The 23539-nt window shown below is 38.6% G+C and overlaps 2 protein-coding genes across 5 annotated transcripts in view; one reads left to right on the top strand and one right to left on the bottom strand.

Annotated features, from left to right (window-relative positions):
- The window catches only part of cdh23 (cadherin-related 23), an 89909-nt gene that overhangs the window by 20747 nt on the left and 45623 nt on the right, over window positions 1-23539 (bottom strand). For all 3 annotated transcript variants that reach the window (XM_044135914.1, XM_044135915.1, XM_044135916.1), the window contains 3 exons: window positions 22940-23068; window positions 22735-22863; window positions 22381-22608 (listed from right to left, as the gene is read on the bottom strand). In XM_044135914.1, the coding sequence (XP_043991849.1) occupies window positions 22381-22608; window positions 22735-22863; window positions 22940-23068 (486 nt within the window). The remainder of the gene's footprint in view (window positions 1-22380; window positions 22609-22734; window positions 22864-22939; window positions 23069-23539) is intronic.
- Window positions 2013-20363, top strand: vsir (V-set immunoregulatory receptor). Of its 2 annotated transcripts, none has more exons than XM_044135920.1 (7): window positions 2013-2193; window positions 12456-12857; window positions 13030-13080; window positions 13161-13274; window positions 13990-14017; window positions 14781-14956; window positions 17912-20363. In XM_044135920.1, exons 1-7 carry the CDS (start codon window positions 2115-2117, stop codon window positions 17947-17949), a joined length of 888 nt encoding a protein of 295 aa, XP_043991855.1. In that variant the 5' UTR covers window positions 2013-2114; the 3' UTR covers window positions 17950-20363. The 2 variants fall into 2 exon arrangements, with proteins under 2 accessions (XP_043991855.1, XP_043991856.1); XM_044135921.1 differs by having other exon boundaries at window positions 13164-13274.

The following is a 23539-nucleotide window of genomic DNA, read 5'->3' on the forward strand; positions in this document are numbered from 1 at the left end:
AAGACCATAAAACATGTGCTTTGAGTAAAGGCTGTGAGGAAAACCAACACACAAGAGCCAATAAGCCACCTCTGCTTCTTTATGAGTTTGTTCTTCAGTCTTAAAAAACGTTGTACTTTGAATCTCTGGTGCAATGTGTTTTATGTGCAAATCTTTGTTTTTAAGATGTTATTTCATCATAAGATGGTCACTGCTGCGGATTTCACTGTTTGGTAATGCAAAGTTTTGAAATTGTGGTTGTTTTGTACCCAACAGTGTCTGCCCTGGGTCATTTCAGACAAGTTAAGTTACTATAAACTAATCACAATTTACTAAAAGCAAAAAAACAACACCAACAAAAAACAGGTTAATTGACCCTGATATAAATAATACAAGCAGCAGGTCACTCGGGTATTTTAGCTTGTTCACTGGTCATCATGTGTCCTAATTGTTTGAAGTGGACTGGGCCAAACTGGTTTAGATTATTAAACTCCATTCTGATTGATTTGCTGGATCATCTTCTGGAGGATCTTACCTCTGATAGTTACTGGACTATCTGACCAGACCATGAAAAAGTTCTCTATACCAAGCAGACTTGGAATAAGGAACATTTTATTTTTTCAAAGCTTGTTCAAACAACTGCATGCAGAAATGTATTACCCTAATCCTTACTTTCTCAACCAATGACAGACGCACCACTGGTGGCAGCTGAGCTGCTTTTATTGGCATTCAGGGGAAATATTAAGATAATAAAAGTGAAGCGATTACTTATGGTACCAAGATAACAAGTCAAAGGATGACTTGTTAAAACACATTGACCTTTGTTTGTTTTGTTTTTTTAGAAATACTGCCAAAGAGAAGTGCAGCAAGAAACATTTTAGGAACTTCTAAAATGACCTGAGTTGGGCAGCAGGGAACCAGAGACGAGGGCTCGTGACTGCATGGGGAACAGTTGAACCAGATGTTTACATACACAGAATAGACAGACCACATATGACCAAATACTGAAGAAATGTATATATAAATAAACCCTTGACATATTCTCCTTATTATTTAACAAACAGGAATAATTTTGGTAATTTTAACTGATCCAAGACAGGAGAATTTTAGTCTGATTTAACTTCAGACCGGGTGGTAAAAAACTGTCTTTTTATGTGGTGTATGTAAACTTTTGGTTTCAACATAAACTTGGATTTGGGAATGATGAGGTCAGAAATGTTTATTTCTTTTTAAATGTTGCCCAAGATGATCAACAAACGGTGAATATTTCATACACAGTAGAAGATGTTGATACCATAAAACACAGCCGTACTTTCCTGAACGGACAGAATACGGTGAAGGTTGACTGCTTAAAATAGAGCCAAGTATGTAGAAGTAGTTAAACGGTGAAAAGTGTTTGTAGAAAAGTGAAGGAAATCAACAGTCTTAATGCCTGCAGCATTCACAATTATAGTTTATTAGTATTTTGTAAACAAAATACATCATAGCAACTTATTCATTAAAAAATTATGTGAAAGGTTTGAAGAGATAGAAATAGTTTTTTGTTCGTATGTTTGTTTTACTGCAGCCATGTTGGACTTTTAGGACCTTCTGCGTTTACCACTTGGAGTTCTGACTTTAGAAAATGATTGATTTCATTCTTAAAGATGAAATTTAAACATTTCAGCTTCTAGGTGGTGATTGAAAGGGACATTCTTTTGTTGTTTATATGACAAAACAAACATATAAAATATTATTTTTATGGGCATCAGAGTAAAGGGGACTGAACAGTGGGAGATCATTTATTTACCAACATACATTGAATCTTGAGGTTAATGTGCTAAGGTTGAATAAGTTATGAATAGAATCATTTTAAATAATTTTAGATGATTATTGAAGTATATTTAGCATATGTAGATGTTTTATCCTTATTTTTTTCTGACGTTGTGCTGGCCTGAACTTCAGGAGGTCGGAGCTAACAGTCAGAGAAGGGGCGTGGCTTAACCACTCCTCGTACCGATCTAGAGACCGCCCCTTTCTGCGCGACTCTTCATTTTACTACGAGTGAAACGAGAACAGACGGAGAGTAAAGAGGTCCAACAGCTGAGCACATTCTGCACTTCTGCTTCGTTTTTGTTTTTAAAGTCCTGCCGGCCATGGAGAGGCGACGGACATCCGTTTGTAGGAGAAAACCCATGTTTTGGCTCGCCTGTTTTCTGTTTGCTGTTGCTGAAGGTAAGCGCGTAAATCCCGCTGACATCTGACACTTTTAATACTTTCTAAACACCCCGCGGGTGTGAGGACTTGTTGTCACATTTAAGCTGTGAGGATTTATGACATTTTCCATTATTTGATTATGGAAACTTAACAGAAGTTTTAATGTGTTTAGTAGTATCTCTACCCAGATGGTGTTATAATGCTGTGACAGCTCCAGCCTGGTGTAATTTAACCACCTACTTTCCTCTGAAGCTTTTTTTTTTTTTTTTTTTTTTTTTTTTTACAAACAGCTGCGCAACATCACAGTTTATGCTGAAGTGCTTCTGTAAAAAACTCTGAGGTGAAAACATTTTCCACATTTCTCGGGTTGCTGCTGTTGTTTTGAGACGGAACATCTGGCGTGGAGCGGCTTTAAACGCTCCTCCCTGTGGGGAACCAACCGAAACACGTGCAGCACTTTGGAGCGACCTTTGTTTCTTTTCTTTTCTTTTTATAGATCTACATATCTAGAAATAAAGGGAAAGGAGAAAGGCTGGCCCTAGTGAGCAGCGGTTTTCTGCATATTTGGCTTGAGGAGAGAGCAGAGCAGCTGGTGCCTCAGCAGGCGCTGTTATCACTCCCAGGCTCCACGGATAAGTCTATTTAGATATGCAAACTCAGAGGAGATGATTCCTTAAAACACCTTAAATATGGATAAAATTATCTAAAAGTACCAAAGGGTTGCTAAACTCACACTGGGACACATTTAGGGTTCAGAAGTGAGTGGGTGATCTTGACTGCCTCATCGTTAACAGTAATTTCATTTAATTCCTGCAAACAAACAATTTGTGTGCTAGTTTATTTTTAAATAGAAATAATAACTAAAGTGCTCAAAATGTTGTTTTTTAAATTTTATGACCTTTTTTAAAACCATATTTCCATTAATCACTGAGCCAATATTTCCCTATGGGACTCCTGGGTAAAATGGGCTCCAGGCTGCAGAATGGTTTGTTGTTAATGTTTGAAAAGTAGAATTCACATACATCCTAGACTTGCTGCTCAATTTCAATTTATTTTCTTACTACCAGTTTATGACTCAAAAAACAGAATTACAAACTACTAAAACTGATTATATTTAGCTTCTGTCTGGACCAGTTGACATGTGCTGATCATGTTGGCTCTTTGTCACTGTTTGGTTATTTCCACTGCATCGACCTTGAGGGAATCCGTCCCCAACAGTAGTTCCTATCTGTTTGCATAGGAACTACTGGTTCCTTATTTGTCTTAGAATAAAGGATAAAATTTAGATACCGTGCTAATGAATTGTGCCAATATTAATTAATATGCAGTGTCCTAATCAAATAAATGAATAAAAACTAGATGGCGTTGTGTCACTATGGATCTTGGTAATTGCTGAATCTACGCCCGAAGCTCCAGAAACTTGAACATCTTGGTAGGATTGTTGTCTGTCTGTGTAATCTTTTCAGAAATTGGAAGTGGGCGTGGTGAGACTCGTGATGCATGTTGGAGTAGGCGGGCCTTGTTCAGATTTCCCACGAGTTCTGTGCTGGATTTTTTTTTTGTTGTGAAAAATAAAAATTTCCTGACCTTGTGGAAACCAACAGTTTCTCAAAAAACATTTATTTTGACATAAGGAAGGAAGTAGTTTCTGACTCGCCCGGTTGTGTTGGCAAAATTGGCTAATAGACTTCTCAACAGGTTGGCAAACCTCTAAAAAAACTTCAGATACTTCTAAATCTTAGCAGTGTTAAAAACGTTAAGGATTTGTGACCAAAGTTGAAATTTGATTCCAACCTTAACTGGAGAATCCTGCAGATATTGTTTGAAATACTGTTTTGAGTCACGAAACGTTACATTTGTGGAAAAAGTACTTCAGTTTTCTTTTTTGGCATTAGAAGTTTAGGTCTGATTATTTCTTTCAAACAAAGTTTCTCTGCTTGTGAAAAGTATAAATGGGAGTTTTTAGTTTGTCAGGAAATAAAATCTAAAATCTAATTTTGGTCAAATATTGCACCTTACAACACTGGTACCAAAAAATCAGTAACTTTTAATGTGCCTCTTTAAAAGTCATTTGTATTGTAAGGACTCCAAAACATTCGCCCAAACATGCAGTCTCTTTTTCTGAGAGGCTCCATTAAGACATAACAAGAAACACCCCGTTTCTGTGATCTCCTCTTTGTTGGGGAGTTTCCTTCATTTTAAGGCAATGATGAAAACAGTCGCTGTGCCTCTGCCAGTAATGGATTTCCACTCTGCAAGACCTGAGAGAAAGCCAGCTGCAATCAGAGGCTCTTTTCCTCCCAGATAAGCATTTAGCTTCTTGTTGTGGACAATGGCAGAGAAAAAAAAAGGACTCGATGAAGAACATACAATGTACGGAGGTCCAAACATGCCACAATTTGAGAAGTAAATAGAGTAAATCATTACATGGTAACTGAAGTGTGTAAATAATTAATTTAAGTAGTCTATTAATAGTAATTGTCATTAATAATATTTTATTAATAAAAACCACTAAAATATAAACATTTTAATCCTTGGATCACTAATGTTCTGGTTAAGATAATTGGTCTGAAGGAGACTTACGGTGCAGGTTAACCAATCAGAAGCTGGGCTCCATTTAAAGAGCCACAGTGACTGTTTGAAATATTTCACACGGCAAAATAATTTCAGTTTATTTATTTAAATTGGTTCATTTCCAGTTTAATTTAATAATGAGTAATATTAGTGATTATTTTTGATCATTTTTACATTTTAGTAAAATGATCAAACCACTCTTTCTCACATTTCTAAAATAATTGACTACATTCTGAAAAATGCTAAATAGTAAGAGGTAAAAGTTTGACCTAATAAGATTTAATTATTTTCAAATAATTTTAATTATAACAAATATATTGAGGAAAGGATTTTGTAAATTGTGGCCTGTTTGACACTCCAAATGAATGGAACCAATTTTTTGGTCTGACTCTTATTTTGTAAGTAATTAAATGTTAAATTATTAAGACATGGATGCTTTCATACATTATACATAACATCAAATTATTTTTAGTTTAGTTTTAATTCAAGAATATTCATTACATAGTGACACTTTCAGCACTCCATATATTACAAAACCACTCTTAGGTTCTTTACCGCTGTGCTTTCCTGTCCTGCTGCAGTTCATGTTGTGGACACATCGATTCTGAGCTAAATGAGTTCATCTGTATTCGGGAGCAGGTTTCCGTAATCAATCTCATTGACGATAATCTGCCTGCAGAGCGAGGGAGGAAGCTGGTGAATGATTGTGCAACAGTTGTGTGGGCATATCCTGCATGTGCTGCATTAGTAATAAGGAGAGTGGAGGCGGGGACACTTCTATTGTTTTGGGAGTTTTTCGCCTGCGATCAACTTTAAAGGTCTGCATATTTGTCACGTGCAGCGATTTCTGTCTTGATGTTACCACCAGTGACCTCCACGCTGCTGGGAACACGTTGTCCCCCATGTGGGTGATTTTTCTCAGCAGCCCAGGGTCACGGCATTAACCACAACATTAGAGCCTTGACTGTTCAAGAACAACATGAAAAAACTATCTTTGGTCATCTGTGGTGAGATGTCATAGTGATAACCAAAGATACACAAAAACATGATCTAATTTCTTTAGTTTTTAAAAAACCCTATTATTCCTACTTCCTCTCAATCATAAAACACAACAATTATTACAGCTGTAATGTTTTAAACATTTAATCTCAATTAATTTCAATAGTTTATTTATTTATCATCAGTTCACAGCAAATGTAATCACAGATCCAGTTTATGATATTTGGCATAATTAATCTTTATAAATTCCACTAAGGGTGTACGTAGTTGTTTTGTATTGCACTTAAATTCAATTCCTAATTCCACCTGATAAAAGTTATCCAGTAAGAGTCACTGATTTTGTGGCAGTCTCTCTTCCTCAGGAAGCACATGGCGCCAGTAGAGCGTAACAACACTTTTTTAGCAAGTAGAAAACCACAGATTCATATATTTGTTTTTTTGACACACAGAATAAACAAACAACAAAAAACATCACTAGTAATGTTAGTGTAGATTTGATTTTTCATTTTAGATTTCTGCCATCACCTTTAAAAGCTGCTGATTTTAGTTACTGAGGTGTTACTGCTCGTCAGAATAAAGCCACCTGATTGGTTGCATTTCTGCAGTTGTGGTATTATGATTATCCATATTTTGCAGTACTGAAAATGTTTTCCCTCGAAGCAGTTTGTTTTGTTTTTTTGTACAAGTGGGACAGCTCCATGGGAAGTGATTGGTGGCTTTGGATTGGCTGCTTTGCAGACGTCAGCCAACAGTGTCAAGTAGATTAATGCCGAGAAATTTCAGCTTCCTTTTTAATATTTTAGACAAAATCTGCAAATACATACATATAGCTCCAAAAATAATTTGGAGCTATATTAAAAAGAAAAATCTATAAACAGATGAATCTGCAAATACTGAACCACAGATAGATACGAGTCTAATGTATGATTTGAGGGAAAGCACCCAAAAATCACCTCCTGTCCTGGTTTTCAGATTGCTTTACTGACGATGGAAAATAAGTAACCTTAGGCAGATGTTGAGCTTTTCTGAACACGACCTGCTGACAGTTAACCACTTCCTACTGTGACTAAGATTCAAACACTTCCTGTTGCTGATCCCCTTTTTACTGTCATACCAGAAGCTTCTACCAGAACTCCTTCTGCTCTTTGTTCACGGAGCCGACACTCCTTCTGGTTTTTCTGACATCCTATGATGGGAAAGATCTGGGAATTAGTGCAATATGGTTGCGTTGGAGTAATTTGGAACATTTTGGAGAGATGAATATCCTTAGATGAGTCAGATATCAAACGCTTCAACTTTGAGAGTGAGAAAGCTGTCAGTGGCAACAGGTGTCAGCCAAACAAAGACGGCCTGTTCCTGGGGCCCCCAGGGGATCACAGGAGCAGAAATCTAGATATGAGAGAGCCAACAACAAATCTGTCAGAAACATTCTCCCTGTAGATATCAATTAGCTTGCTGTGTGTTTATACGTTCTGGCGGATCAGAACAGTCCTGAGGTTGGTACGGGTAAACTACATTCACTTGGCATCTTCACAGCCTCCCTCCAAACACCTCCCCACAAAAGCCCCGTCTTGTTGGAGTGATATCTCTGAAACACAATCTGTCTGAACCTGTGACCCTCTAATCTGAACCCATTTCAACCAGAAACTCAACCCTTATGTAAATCAGGCGAGAAAAGGCAGCCGGGTTTGTGCGGAAGGCGGGGTGGGTGTGAAACAGAAGAGACGCCCCATTGTCCCGCAGAGCAGACAGGAACAGCCAGAGGATACCAGTTTCACCTTAATCACCCTCAACGCTCTTCCTATTGCTTCTCCTTGCACACAATAGCGATTGTAAAATTCAGCTGCCTGACAGGAAAATACTGCGTGGCACACAGGATGCACACTTGACGTGTATACACACATTCACGGATAATCAAAGAGCAAAGGTTGCAGCATATTAAGCTACTGTACTTCCTTCCCAGCTGATTGTTAACGAAACATTTTAAACTGCGTTTAAACAAGCTGCTGTGTTTCCTGATTTAAGCCCAAACCCCAGAATGCTTTCCATGGTTGGAGCCTGTGTGTATTCTCTGAAACTTAAACGCACCGCTTTCATGACCAAAGTCTAGTTAAATCCCAGGAAGTTGCTGAAACAGCTGTCTTGCCGAGCAAACTTTCAGACATGTTGCAATACGTCCCATGTATGCAGATTTTGGAAACACTTTAAATAAACAGTAAAAGAAGCAACATTCTAACTAACATGTATGTTTATGTGATTAAAACAAAGTAGTGAACAATTATACTCTCTTTTAAACATTTCCTACAAATCTGCAACAGACTGGTGACCTGTGCAGGGGGTACACCGCCTCTCGCCCGAAACATTCGCTGGACATTGGCACCACCACCACTCCTGACCCCAGTAGGGAGAAGGGTGTAAAGAAAATGGATGGATGGATTTTCTACAAAATGAAATCAAGAATTTACATCTCTCCTTTCATCTGATGCCACTGAGTAATAAGTTTATCCAGTTGCCTTCAGAAGTCCCACAGGTCGTAAGTCCAGCTTTGTTTGTTGGAGGATATTAGAGAACAAACAGCAGGAAGGGGAACCTGTGGACCCCATGCAGGTTTTATGTAAAAGTGGTGAGAAGAAAGCCATTAGAAATTCTGTTTAAAGTTTGAAAGGACCATGTTGGGGATAGTAAAAATGTGGAAGAATGTGTTCAGGCCTTCTCATCAACTCATTGAAGCATGGTAGTGGCAGCAGCATTCTATGGGGATGCTTTTCTTTGTGATGGACAGAGAATCTGGTCAGAGTTGGAGGGAAGGGATGGAGTTAAACAAGATGACCCTGGAAGAAAACTTCTGACTGGAGCAGTCAGCTGATTCTAGCAGAGGTACAATGAAAGGCAATTTATGTGTTAGAGTGGCCCAGTCAAAGTCCAGACCTAAATCCAAACGAAAATCTGTTTCAAGACTTGAAACTGTATGCTCTTCATCCAATCTTACTCAGCTTGATGTGTCTTGTTGAAATTAAAAATGTGGAAGAGTGCACGTTCATGCCACACTTTTTAGATTTTTATGTGTGAAAGTTTTGAAAAGTCTGGTGGAGTGAGATAATTCATAATGGACGGTGCAGGTAAGACTGCAGTAACTGTAAAAAAATCAGATTTTAGCTGTGAGGAGAGAAGACAGGGGACGTTTTCAGGAGCCGAAGAAACTCAGGAAGGAGGTCAACTCCTCGAACTCACCACTGGCCGCTCTCCTCCCTCCACATCTCCATATTCAGACACTTACTGTAACTTGTGTCTTAAACTGTTACTATTCCTCGTACTTCTCTATTGACGCTGCTCGCCCCCTCACTTTCTTGTAATTGGCTCATACACACTTCCACACACTCTTTCTGTCCTCTTGCAGCACATAGCAATTTTGAATGCTGCAGCGACTCTAGACTGCTGCAGACACAGTCAGGGTTGCTCTGTTGGTTCTTTACACTGGCTATTAGTCATGTATTTCACTGAGATATTCAAGACGTTCCAGAGTGGTTGAGTGTCCGTCCAGGTGTCAGACTGCAGCTTCGGTCAGACATTTATTTTGTTTCAGCAAAATAAAGTCGTGTTCATGAAAACACACAACCTCTAATGCATTTTACTGCACATATAAAGAAGTTAAAACAGGATGTGGTTAAAAACAGAACTCATGAGTGAGACAGGTACAATATGCAAGAGGGGCTCCCAGCTGTCATGCACTTCCTGATGTTTGAAAATACAAATATGTGCAGATAAACTCCTATTGCATCACAACACCACAACAACCCAACTTGCTCACTAGCGCTATATGGTAACATCATTCCACTGTATTACTTTCATTGGTATCACATACTAAATGAGAAACTTTGGCTCCAGAGGAGCTCAGTGTTTGTTTTAGTCAGCAGACGCTGTACAGTTTCAAACTGCGGCTTGAAGCCACAAAATCAAGAAAACAAACTGTGCTGACCCAAAGTCAGGAAAAAACGCAAAAGCAGCAGAATCTGGTCATGAAATGCCGAGCTTTGACTCTGGATCACTGCACAGTGAAACATTCTGGGTTATTTTCATAACCCATTTTCTGTGTAGAAGATGTTGGGTTAGTTTGACCAAATGTTGGGTCAAAAATCATAACTCAAGAGTTGGGCCAGAAATTTACTCTGCAGACTGAATAATTCTGTTGGATCAGGGGTTGGATATATTCAGATTGTTTTTAATCTTGTTTTTATATGGTGAAATGTAAAAAAAATAAATTGTTTTTAATCCAGATATAGTGGTATAATAACCCTTGTGTCAGGTTATGAGTTTTAACCCAACCTTTGGTTGCCATAACCCAGCGTTGGGTCGGTCCATATTTGGGTTGTTTTTAACCAAGCAGTTTTTGCAGCATGCCAGGATTACTAGTTGCTACAGGGGTTTATTTGTGGTGATATGTCTGTGACATGTTGGGGTATTAGGCATAAATATCATCTACCAAATAAAGATGTGATTAGAATAGAGTTTTACTTCTTCATTTTTTAGCTGAACCTGATCTGTTAAATCCAGACAGTTGAGACAAGAAGAGTAAACAACTGAATGTTTAGTCCTGGTTCAAAAGGATATTTAGCAGTATCTATATTACAAACTATGAAGACTATTATTTCATATTCCAACAGTTTTCAGTAGGGGTTTAAATTTAAGGGATGGCATAGTAACTCTAATTTTTAATACCTGCACACCCAAAAATAGATTCTCGTTTTTTGCTACCGCTGCTGTTTGGATTGATGAAAGCATCAGTGAATGCTGTTGATGTTACAAAATATGACAACTCTTGTATTTTGTCTACAACTTTCAATCAGTTTCCTACAGAGAACCAAAACACTGCATCACATATGATGAAATGTGATTGAGGCTTCTTCAAAGCTGGCTTGTAGGCTAGCTAGACGACGTTTTGTTAGCTAAGAGGAGTATTCAAAAACGTCTTCCTTTCTTATTTCAAAATAAGATTTTTACACTTCCATGATGTGAAAAGGCTTCTTTCCCCTGACATATTTCATGCTTTTGGTTTTGGTCCTACTTTATTTCAGATCAACAAATTTTGTCACAAGACAAAGATAATTTAAAAGCTAATTTAATTTTTAAATGATTATATAACTTGAAATGGAGCGTTTAGTTGCTGAATCTGCAGAGTCAAGAAACCACTTAAATAGAATCTATCCAACAAAACATATTTGGTCTCAAACAGCAAGGAATGTTTCTCCTAAAAGAAAATGTAGAACTGATGGGAGGATACAGCTATTATTCAGTCTGGTCCAGTTCACATTGGCCCAAAAACTCTGAATCATAACAAAGACTTTTGGAAAAACATTCTGTTGACTGATGAGGAACACGTAGATGGTGTCTAAAGTTCACAGACTCTTTTGGGTTCATGGGTCATTTAGTTTCTTACATGCAGCCAAAATTGTTTGATTTCCTTTTTCTCAACATGTTGAAACTGCTTTCACTTTTCTCTGATATTTAAATTCATTCCTGTGGCATAAGATCTTGTTACAATCGTCCCTGTTGAAGTGTATTTGGATGTTCTTTCTGGCTCTTTCAGTTTTGTGATCTAAAGTTTCTCAGACTCCTGATGGTTATCTTAATCTTTTTTTTTTCCCTTTTCAACTGCCAATACACCAGCAAAAAACATCCCACCAACAACAGCAGAATATAAAAAATAAAATAACTGCAGGCCTAAAATACCCTTAACAAAATGTGACTTTTTGTTTTTCCTGCAGTTATTCTTCGTCATCTTTAATCTATAAATATTGGGGAGTTTTTTCCCCTTCCTGTCAGGTTTTTTTTTCCCACTGCACACAAACACCTTCTTTCTTTCACAATCATTTGCCAATTTTAGACTTCAGCCCGAATACATAAGAGAACCTTGAAAAAGTAATTATAGGACCTCAACTCTTTCACATTTGTTCATGCTAAAAATGCAATAATCAATAAATTCTGTTAGGATTTTTGGTGATAGACCTAAAAATACTTTATAGTTTGTAGTTTGCAACAAGCCATATAAGTGACAAACATATGGAAATACTTTGGTCAGATGAGATAACATGCAAAGTCAGCAAGAACTGAACTCATTATGTTGGTGAAACATGATGTTTTTCAGCATCAACAGGGAAGCTGGTTTGTATGGAGCTCTGCATCCAATCAGACTGAGCTTCACGTGTTTGGCAAATAAAAGTCTCACAATGTTTAAAGCTGCATAGAAGAAAAACCAAAGAAACTTCAAAGTGTAAAACAAATGTTTAAGTTTTCTTAGAAATTACAACTATCTCCTACTTTGAGCATTTCTGGTGTGCAAAATTTTAATAAAATACATTGACAGAATGTGAAAAAATAATCATATAAAGTCAGTTTCTCCTTCCTTTTCTGTTCTGTGTGTCTCAGTTTTCACCTAAACAGAGACACAGGACAGACAGCTGCGCTGTAAACATTCATACCTGAACTTAGGATGGTCAGTTAACCCAGACATTGTTTGGATGTTGGGGAGAACCAGAACAGCCAGAATAACTCACAGAGTTCATACTACTCATATCGGATCAAAGCAACAGTGACAACTCTCCCACATCCAGCTTTGAAATAAATCTATCTTTTTTTAATTATGTACAATTTAACCGTTATTTTAACAGGAAGTATAACTAGACTCATCTGTCTTTGTCTTCTCTCTCCAGCGAAAGTGGCTTCAACCCACTCCAGCTCCCCACTGACCGTGTCCGCTGTCCACCGGTACTACACCTGTCCAGAGGGGGTGACTGCCAAGCTGGTTTGCAACCAGAAAATTTCCAACATACATCCGGATGAGCACGTAAGGGACCACTGGCTCTTCACGCCCCACTCCGACCAGCACTGTATAGACAAGAAAACCCCACGCGATGTCGCCCACAAACACCTCAACTCGCATCTTGGAGTGGAGATGAACCATACGAAAGACAGCATGTGGGTGATTCTCAGGAATGTGACCTACGCCGACCAGGGCCGCTACTGCTGCATAGCCCTGGGCTTAAAGGACGATTCCAAACATCAGACAGTCCAGGAGAAAACCCACAGCCACATTATTCTTCAAGTTACACCAAGTAAGCAGAGCAAGCAGGCTGGACGTACAATTTAAAATGACTCAGGGTCTTACAAGTTTTATCTCATCCCGGCTCCAGACTTTTTATCTGCTTATAGTCTAATGAACTGTTTGATGTATAGTAGAGAAAAGTGGCCCAAGCACTCATTCTTGTGAATATTTTATTTTTTTAGAGAGAGATGGGGCGACCGGCTGCACATTCTGGGATCCCACACCTCCGCCAGGTATGAAACCAACTCAGGCCTTTAGAAGCAGAATATGACTGTAAAGTTACTCTAATTTTAAATTCTTTCTTTTCCTTCAGCAGCCTCGGTGCCTGTGGCTTTGGCCTTAGCTGCTTGCATTCTGGCTCTTCTGTCGCTGCCTCTTATTCTGGTCCTGGTCTACAAACAACGAGAGAATTCCCGGTCAAACAGACGTATGTACTGCACTGCAATGCACTGCTGTGAAACATTATTTGTCTTCTTACAGAATTCTTGTCTTTGCTTTCTGGCACCCTTGTTTCCAGGACATATTATATATTATTAAAGAAAAACATTCTCAAACCTGCCTGCACCAATGTGAAAAAGTAGCTTTTACTCCTGGAGGGAACAAATACCACGAAGCTTCTGGGAATGTTTTCTACATCCCTGTGGAAGAAAAGTTTGGAAGGTTTATGTTCATAAACAATTTTTTTAGGGTTATGCATGATGTGTTGTATTAAGTCGTTAAGCCTACTTCATGTTGTCAGACAGATTCTATTCATGTGATTTCATAATTCTCCTGTCTGGTTGGTAGAGCTGAAATCACCATTAAATCATCGTTAGAAAAGGTGAGGAGTTGTACTTTCACGTTGGGTCAGGTTGGTTTGGATTGAATCTCTTTCACCTAATAAATAAAAAAAATCAGATTTTTAACATTTAACTGTGCCAAAAACTTCAAAGCATAAGACTTCTGTAAGTTGGTCAGCAAATATTCACAACAGAACACAAACTCAGAACACGTCTATATGTTTTAATGCCGGGTTTCCCAAAGTGTGACACGTTTCCTGTGGCTGTGGTGGATTAACTCTAGTTCACACAGTAGGAAGCACATTCACTCTGCTGTGCTTCAGTTCAGTCACAAAGGCTCATTTCCTGTTTCCTCTCTCCCAGGTGGACAGGAGCTGGTGCGGATGGACAGGTACGTTTTCCCACAGCCAGCTGATCTCAGAGCATCGAAACAAAGTCGCTCCTCAGAACAGGCGCTCGCCGTTTCATTCCTTTGGCATTTTTGTGGCCAATCTTTTGGGGTTTTGTACAGTGTGTGTTCATTTTTGTACTTTAACAACCGATGATGATCTTTGGTTAATTATTGTTTACCACAAGGAAATATGGTGACGTGACTCCAGTAAATATCCTGCATCAGTGGGTGCTCTCTTAAGGGTTATTCTGGTTCTGTATCTGAGTAATCAGAACAGCAATCAAAAGAAATGGGGGGTTAATATAAATTCATAAGAAGGGAATGTATCACTAAATTAAAGCTTAAATTATATTTGAGTAGTTGTAAAATAATGTATTTGCTACATTGGAAGATAATCTGAAATACAATGTTTGGGTCCATGGAGGAGCAAAAGTGGTAGGATTATAAAAGCACGTACCGGTACATGAAAACACCACAATGTTGTCATGACAACACGTATTGGTGAACTGGTCATTTTAACAGAGTGCTCTTCTTTGATCAGAATAATGAAGTTCTATTAGGATAATTTTACAGGAATTACATTTCTGGAGTGTGTGTGGATTATTTGGGGCATTGTTTCGTCATTTATTATTCACTCATTTATTTACTTCAAAGTGACAAAAATTTGGGCCTCTGTCCTGAGGAACAGATGAGTTTTGAAACAGAAACAGAGCTGTGAGTCACTCTGTGGTTTCTTACAAACTTCTCCTTCTTGTGTGTTTAGTGAAGCTCAGGGCCAAGAGAATCCAGTGTTTCTGGGCGGATCCCCGCAGATAAAGACCCGGACTGTTTCTCAGATCCTGACCCGTCAGCCCTCTGAGACCAGTCGCCACTTACTGTCGGACCCGGGAACGCCCCTCTCTCCTCCCACACATGGCAACGTTTTCTTCCCATCCGAAGGTAGGAACAGAAGGAATCTGTGCCTTCATATTGTGACTGCAGTTGAAAAGAAAAACCAAGTCTGTTTGGAGATAAAAGAAAATGTAACAGACTTTTGGAGTAATAGTTTGTTGAATCATTTTTTGATTCTGCATCCAGTCTTCTTTGGTGGAACTCCATCAGCATCCCACGTCTTGGCTTGGTGACGTTTACCCACTTTGTCCAGCTGAAGTTTTCTAAATCTACTAGATTGTGAGGCAATTTGTGGCCCAACAGTCCAGCTTTGGTTAATCCAACCACAACACAAGATTTTTAGAGATGTTGTGATTTTTTTGACCCTCCTCCTTTGTCTGACATATGGCAGTGTTACAGGCTCTCAGCATGCTGGCAGCCTCCCTGACCCTGACTCATGTAAGACAAACCTTTACTTCTATAATGCAGTAGATATCTTGTGCCCTTCTCCTGACTGATACTTTTGGAAAGTAAATTTTTTGGAAACTGAATGAAAAACGAGATTTTAAATACCTAAATGATGAAAAGGACTAAATGTGAGGAAACTCCTGCTGAACCTTATTTCAGGTTAAACAGGTGTGAACTGGACAGCCCTGAAATGGATCAATAGGAGCCTCAGAAGGTATTAGTTTATACATTTATGCATAAATCCTCCCAAACAGATTTTTTTGTTTTTCAGGTGTGTACAGGATGTATGATGGATTAAAGGAAAGAAAGATCATCTAGTTTTGTTTACATTACAAAATACAATCATTTTAAAATGATTGGTGTTCTTATTGCAAGTATTATAATTGTACACACATATGACGCTTCCTCCAAATGTATTTTGTCAATTTTTGCTCATTAATCCTTAATAAATATTGTAAAAGGGTTTTAAAAGGAGAAAAATCGAGCAGCACTCTCTGAAAGTCTTTAAGTTCCTTGCAGAAAAGTTTAAGCTTGCAATGTAAAGCATAGATCTGGTTTCAGGTTGATTTAAACTCTAGGTTTTCTAGGTCAAGAACTCTGGCTGAGTCATAAATGACTTTCAGAGTTAACCAGCAGACTGCCCCGCAGGATCTAATCTCATCTTTTAGCTCATCTGCCAGACCTGACACAGTTTACCTTCAGCTCTGAATCAACTGTTGAGTCAGTCATTGACTGAATCCTCTCTACTGAATCCTCTACTGAATCCTCTACTGAATCCTCGCTGCCATGCTGAGTTTTATTGAGAAAAAACAATGAAAGATTGCTTTAATGATTACATATTCTTTTAGGCTAAATTCTTTTTTGAAAAGTTGGGCAAACTTGGCATTTTCTTTAAAGAAAACTCCACACTGTCTTCTCACTGAACTGCAGAGTTCTGCTGGTTCTTGTCTTTCTGTTGGACCTTCAAATTTTTCATTTTGGCCAAACTGAGGCGACTCAAGAACCACAGATCCAATCAGGCTCCATCAGTTCAGTTCTCACTGTCATAAATGACTGGAACACTAAATAAGAGAACCGTATCATTTAGTTAATCTGTTAAAAACCAATATTTTGTTCTACGTGATGCAGTGAGGAAATAATTTGTGTGTCTCAAGGTTTTCAAATTCACTTCTTACTCAAGCTATTAACATCTGTGCTTGCAGCATCGTGTGAAAGTATTGCACAAGGTAATGACTCGGAAAGTTTAAATTTCAAAATCTAGAGTCTGATGCAATCCAGTACAACTATGACTCCATCCATATCAGCTGAAAGATTCTGTCTTGCAAAAATACATGTTCACGTAAACCATCCTGGCAGATGCTGATAAAGCTGACAGGTTTAACTTGTCTGTTACATCTACTGTCTACTCAGTTTTCAGCCCAACATCCTCTTCTGCTGCTTTTCCTTGACCGAACGTAGAACATCAAACCTTCGGAAAGTGGAAGAGTTTCCATTCCAGCTGTTTTTTTAAATCTACGGGCAGCTGGGCAGACATTCCTGGCATTCTCAGGTGGATTATTGAACTGCCTTGAAGAAATATCTCAGCAGATGAAAAATTTGCTCTAAAGCTGTTCTACAGCAATTCAAAAATAATTCCAACCAGTTTAGAGGTCTGTGACCCACATTGTTGCTCTTATTGGTGACGAGCCAGTTTACCAAACGACGGCCAAAACAAACAGGCTCTGCATTACTTTAACTGATTTGCAACTCCTGATTTAATATCAATGTTCCTTTTTAAAATGACAAATAACTACAGACTACAAAACACCTCTGAAGGTGTTCTGTGGTTTGTGGTACAGAGATGTTAGTAGCAGATCAAAGCCATGGAAAGTTGGGATCCATTATGGATTAGACTCGTTTGATCAGCACATCCCATAGATTCTCATTTAGATATTGTAACGAGTGATAAATTCAGTTTGCTTTAAGCACATCCTGAAGTTTTGGCCTGGCTAAAATTTCTCCTTCATGTAGCAGAACTACATGAAAGCTTGTAGGTTATTTAGCTTTTTACTGCAACAGGAAAGGTTCAAATATTTTTAATATCTTGAAAAATGAAGTATTCTGAATCCTGAAGGATTTCCGCTGACATCTCTCCCAGATGTTTTGTAGAACTACGCACACTGAGGTTTGGTGCTGTGAAGAATCTTCAGCTCTACAGAGTTTAACATGAACTTCCCTGTTATCTCAATGTTGCAACTCTGGGTTTGACTCTTGGTTCTGCTTTTTTCTCTTCTTTTTACAGTTTCCAGCAAAACACCAGTCATTCTGTGAATTTTGTCAGTCTGTCTGCCCACATTTGAATCGATGTGGTGAAAAAAAAAACGTGAAAAACACAAATGTTGTCATTCGCCTTTTGGAGAGTCCTGTCATATATGTGCAGGAAGTGCAGTGCTGAATCTGCAGACGCCTTCATATGTCATTTTACATCTGTCAGCAGAAAGTCTCGAAGTGATTGTGTTTTTGTGGATACCACTGATTTCTATGTCCTCACTGATTTTCACTTGTTTTCCTTTTCAGACATCATCCCTGAGAATCCAGACTTGGTGCAGATTTAAAGCCCATTCTTCACCTAACTGTTGACCTGGAAAGATTCCTGCAGCTCTTTTGTTCTTCTCTTCATTTTAATACCAAAACTATCCTCATGAGCTTCACAGTAACTGCATAAACACTTATTGTTCCTGTCTGGATTTGTCATCTGTTCATTGTCTGGACTGCAGGAGGGAGGAGCGCTGCATTTCTGACCCACATACCATTTCCACCTGCAACAACATCTGCAGGCCAACGGGTTGCATCTGATCTTCAGGCCAAACTCTGACAACAGCTCACAGACCTGGCTCTGCCGGTGTCTTTCATTAACCCTGTGAGAAGTGTTGAAAGTGGGAGTCTCGCTATTAGCAGGCAGCGAATGATTTACTCAGCTTTTAGAGAAAATCATTTAAGCAGCAAGTTCTCGTGAGCTCAAATCCCCAAAGAGTTCAAATGCATCACCTGAACTCTGTTCTCTGTCATGTGAACAGAGAACAGAACAAATTTATACTCTCAAACCTCCTATTGTGAATCCATCAGTTTTCTTTTGCTGGTCATTAGAGAACTGTCAAGTAAACAGTTTCATAAAATAACGAGTCATTATAGAGTCCATGTTCATGTTGTGTACAGGAATCAAACCAACAGACTCTGAAGCCCCTTTCAAAACTCTTAAAGCAGAACTTCTGGCCATCTATCTATTTTCTAAAAGGACCAAAGCAGCAAGAAGGGTTAAAGTCAACCCACCACAGCTTCCAAATAAGGGATCAACAGGACTTATGTAAGGGTTAGCTGGCATTGACAGCTTCTTTTACAAAATACTTCAAGCAAAGACTGGCCTCTTCTGGCTGGATTTTTCTGCGAGGACTGGAGAGGTAAGACGGGTTTGGTGCCAGTCAAACTACACCTCTGAGTCGCCCACCGAGGTAACGATGGCACTGAAAAGTTGACAAGATTAACAGGATGTAGCCATCAGCTCTTTCATCTCACAGTTTAAAGCAGGACTTGTGGCTCCAAGGTGGTAAAGGCGGCAGAAGCCATTCTGCCGTTTTGTGCCAAGCACAGCAGAAATACTCGATGTACCAAAGGGTTTGGGCTTTATGGCTCTACAGCGTTATGTAGCAACAGTCTTATTTTACAAACAGACAGACTCAGATGCTCATTTGTCATGTTTGTGTTTGCTAACAGAACCACCAATCAATGCAGCGACGATACCTCAACAGTCGACTTGTGTGAGGTTTATTGGCTTTGCGGCCTGAGGGCGTGAAGTAGAGTTTGCAAACATCAGTCTGTGCCACCAGATCAACACAAGATTTAACATAAAACCAAACCAAGCACTTAAATCAGACTGGGAGAGGCACCCAGTGGGGGCGTGATGGAGCCACTGGTGGGCAGTGGGCAGATGAGTCTGGTGCGGGTTGTTCAGGGCAGAACACATTGGTGACCAATGACCTAAGACAAAAACTGTGGCCTTATTGTTTTCTATTGAATTTCCAATAGAAATGCACTGATGTGCATCAGAGGGACCAGTTGGTCCCATGGCACTCCCCAGTATCCATTCCCCAGTAAGAAGAAACCTATTGACAGCAGGTTGCATGAGACACTTGTTGTTTTATGATACAACTGTTTTGTGAAAGAGGTTTTAGGTGTGATGAGACCAAATATTCTCCAAAACGTGGCATTACGTTTCTTTTTGTATAATTTCTTTGAATTTCTTTCTGCCTTTGTGCTACCTCAGACACGTACCGCTTCTGTTTCTCTGAATACTTTCCTTCCGTCCTGTACTTTTTACAACTTTTACAAGCCTTAAACATACTTGTATAATTAAAAATAGATTTAATTTTTAGAGGAAGATTTAATTGTTGTCTCTGTGTATAATTATGGAGAAAAAAATCATTTGTTTTTCTTGAATGTAGCGTCATAGATACTACCGAAACAAACAAACAGAAAATCTTCCAGGAGTTGAACTCGCTGCCGTTCAGACACTTCCTCTGGGTTTCACTGTGTTTATGTCTATCAGGGTAAAGGTTCAATCCTACTTTTTTATGTTTGCAATGAGGTCTGATAAGCCAAAACTGTTAAATGCTTTGAAATGTCAGTCGTAGCGACGCTGAGGTGTTGCTGCATCACATTGACTGTTAACTCACTGGTAGCGGAAATCATCTGAAGAAGAAAATGTCTAACAGGTTTATAGGACAGAGTAACATTTTGTTTCGTTTAGACGTGAGCCTGCTTACGAGTTTATGGGTGTATATTTGTGTGTAAAGAAGGGATTAAAGTTTTAAGAATTGATTTCTGGTTTCCCTGAAAAATAATGTTTGTATGCTTGATGACTTTTATATTGTACCTGTGTGTTTTTATACTGTAAAAAGCTTGCATGAGGGAATGGTTCTTGCTTTTAAACAGCCCTGTTGTTATTTTGTACAATAAAAATGAAACTCTCGAAGCATTCTGTGCCGTCTGTGAAATCCTTGTTTCTCTCAAATGACAGATCTACAAAAACCATTTCTCTACAAGGACATGCTGCTGTCCACGGAGTCGTAGCAGATAAAACAAGGCTGTTCCACTTGTGTGCCTCGGAGATGCTGTTCACCAGAGAGGGGCCGGCAATGAGGACGGAAACCAATGAAAACAATGTTTTTATAAGAGGAGCCAGAGCTAGAAGGTCTTCTCTGCACAGTGCAGTAACAAGAACCTTTTTTATCTCACGATTTGTGCCACCCACGTCCTGAAGGGTAGAGCAGCAACGTCTCTTATCTTAACAGACGCATCAAAAAAGCTTTTTAAAGAGAAAAGGCAATGTTCACTGTTGTCTTTTAGAAACTGTTTTGTGGTTTTCCTGTTGACAAAACAACGTGTTTCCTGAGTCTACGCTGCCAGCTTGAACTGCCTTTAATTTTCTGAGGTATCTGTGTTTTATATGTGTACTATTTGCTTTATCTTACATAGAGAGTGATGAGTATCCAGTCTTCCATTGAGTAAATGTAGAAATGAAGTTTTGTAGGAATATATATGAAGGAAAGACATATTGGCAGGAAATTAAGGGACTAAAAATGATAACTTGGTAATAATTTTGTGTTGGAGGAGGAAGTTCTGAACTGTTTTTCAATGGAACATATCTGAACAATTGCAGGTCAAAGCTTAAGATCTTTATCAGATGAGCAAAGAGTGAAAATAAAAAAATAATGTGATGTGTAAGCGGCCACACAAATTTTCTCTTGATTAGATATGGACAACAATTGGAAGGTAAAAAGACAGAAAATCAAATAAAATGTTTGTCTGTCAAAGCAGAAAATTACTTTCTAAGGTCAAAGGACATCAATGAGACAGAACATCTGCCAATAAACATCTGTCAATGAGACAGATGTTTATTGGTAAACATCCCTTAAACACGGAGTTGTCCTGTAATTAAAGATTAAATTGGATTTCCTCTTTGAAGTGAGTCAGTGAGACATGGAGTTTGTTTTATGCTTCAGATTCATCTTGAACATGGCATCATGTAATCAGATTTATGAGCATTCATTTCATGAAAAAATGAAAAATCTATATTAAAAAACAAACAACTATGGAATATTATGATACACTAGTTTGGCAAAAAAAAATTTTTGGCTCCTGCAGATCAAAAGGAGGCAACATTTTAAAACTGCATCAATTGAAAAACATGAAATACGATGGAAATGTATGTTCACTTGTTGCATTTAAAAATGTAATTTTATGACAACTGAAAATACAAAACCTGTATAACTGAATTATTCAGCCTCATGCACTGATAATGTATATTGTGAAAATTGGTTATCTGAAGATAATGAAACAAACTCAATACTCAAAGTATGAAGAATCATATTATATCTAAAGTGTTAATTACAGATTTCAGATATTAAGTATGACTCAACACTTTCTTCAGATTATGGTTTCAGTTTTGTTAAATCATTATGCATCATTTCAAGATCAGAACTATAAAAGTGTTCTTTGTTTTTCTGGTTGAAATGTGGCAACTTCAGATAAGTTCAGCTTCATGCTGCTTCTCCACAACAAGACAGTCAGTTTTTCCATAATAATCATCAAAGTTTTTTCTTACCTCCATTGAAAATTGAAAAAAACAACAACATGCATTGCAGAGCATGGAGTCAAAAAATAAAAATGAATTTCCTACTTGTGCGCTATGCATACATCTATTCATTCATACATTCATTCAAAGATCAGCATGAAATCAACAATATGATGATTTCATACTTCATTGCTTGTTGTTTTATCAGTCAAATGTACCAGGAGAAGAAGACAATGCTACTCCACATAAGGTACAAATAAGGAGAAAATAGGAATAACACACTTGTTGTTTACAGGAAATGATAGAGTACAAAATAGAAACTTTTATTTCAACTACAAAGAAACTTGAAATTAATGCTTTTAAATGTCTAAAGTAAGAAACATTTAGGTTCAGCGGTCCTGAATCAGAATCTTACCGACAGCGGCGGCATGCCGTCGTCCTCCACAGTGACGTTGAGGCGATACTCCTGCTGTCGCTCTCGGTCCGGAGGGGCCGGCCGGGTCACAATCTCTCCGGTCATGCGGTCCATGCGGAAGGTCAGGTCCTGGTTTCCAGCAGTGATGTAATAAAACAGCATGGCATTTGGACCAATGTCCCTGTCTGTAGCAATCACTCGCAGGACTGAGGTTCCTCCTCCCACGTTCTGCAAAACACAAAATGATCAAACTTCACAGCAAACCTGTTCCTGAATCTCTAAACCTCAAGCTTTTTGTAACAATGATTGAAAAGTAAACTTAAACTGGCTTCCAGGGATAAACCTCATGCTCACCTCGCTCACGCTGACGTTGTATCCTCGCTGGCTTTCAATGACAGGAGCATTGTCATTGACGTCCAGGATGTTGACGGTCAGTGAGTGGTCTGTGTATCTGGCCGGTGAACCATTATCAGTGGCACGGACCTGCAAAGCAGTGAATATTAAAAATGTAGATCAATAAAGGTTGAAACATCATAACTGCACAGCGCGGCTGCCTGACCTTCAGTAGGTAGCGATCTACGGCCTCCCGGTCCAGAGCAGCGTTGACGTAAACCTCTCCATAGCTGTTATTCACCGTTTTGATCTTGAACACATCCTCCATGTTTCCAGCCACCAGGGTGAAATTCACCTGAGAGAAGATCGTTGGTGACAAATCAGACCCAATAAAAAATAATCAGAGTTTATTCTAAAACTCTAATCATAAAGTCGTTCCAAACATACAACAACACTGCAGTGTGATTAATTGTTGGTGACTAAAGTTCTTCCTATGTTGGGTTATTTTCCCTCACATCTGTCCTTAATGCCACACCTAGTTTCTATTCAATACCAGGATATACAAGTCCAACAAAAGGCTGAATTGTTATAGTAAATACATTAAAATGGCTTTTTTCTATTGTTTCTGATGATTTCCATGGTGCTGTAAATAGGACTGTGGAAATGACTTTTAATAAAGAAATGTCATGAACTGAAAGCTTTGTCTACTGTAGAGTGTATAAACTCAGTATATATACTGAGTTTATATCTGTCAGGGCTCCTTTTGCATGAATTGCTGCAGTAATGCAGAGTGACATGGAGGAGAGTGAGCTGTGTCTCTGCTGAA

Source organism: Gambusia affinis, linkage group LG13 (assembly GCF_019740435.1).
Source record: "Gambusia affinis linkage group LG13, SWU_Gaff_1.0, whole genome shotgun sequence".
Lineage (NCBI taxonomy): Eukaryota > Metazoa > Chordata > Actinopteri > Cyprinodontiformes > Poeciliidae > Gambusia > Gambusia affinis.

Excerpts from the sequence above, each read along its gene's own strand:
- vsir (XM_044135920.1), top strand. The coding sequence starts at position 2,115 with ATGGAGAGGCGACGGACATCCGTTTGTAGGAGAAAACCCATGTTTTGG. Across the intron at positions 14,018-14,780 it reads GAGCTGGTGCGGATGGACAG|TGAAGCTCAGGGCCAAGAGA; the intron begins GTACGTTTTCCC and ends TTGTGTGTTTAG. Across the intron at positions 14,957-17,911 it reads CGTTTTCTTCCCATCCGAAG|ACATCATCCCTGAGAATCCA; the intron begins GTAGGAACAGAA and ends TTTCCTTTTCAG.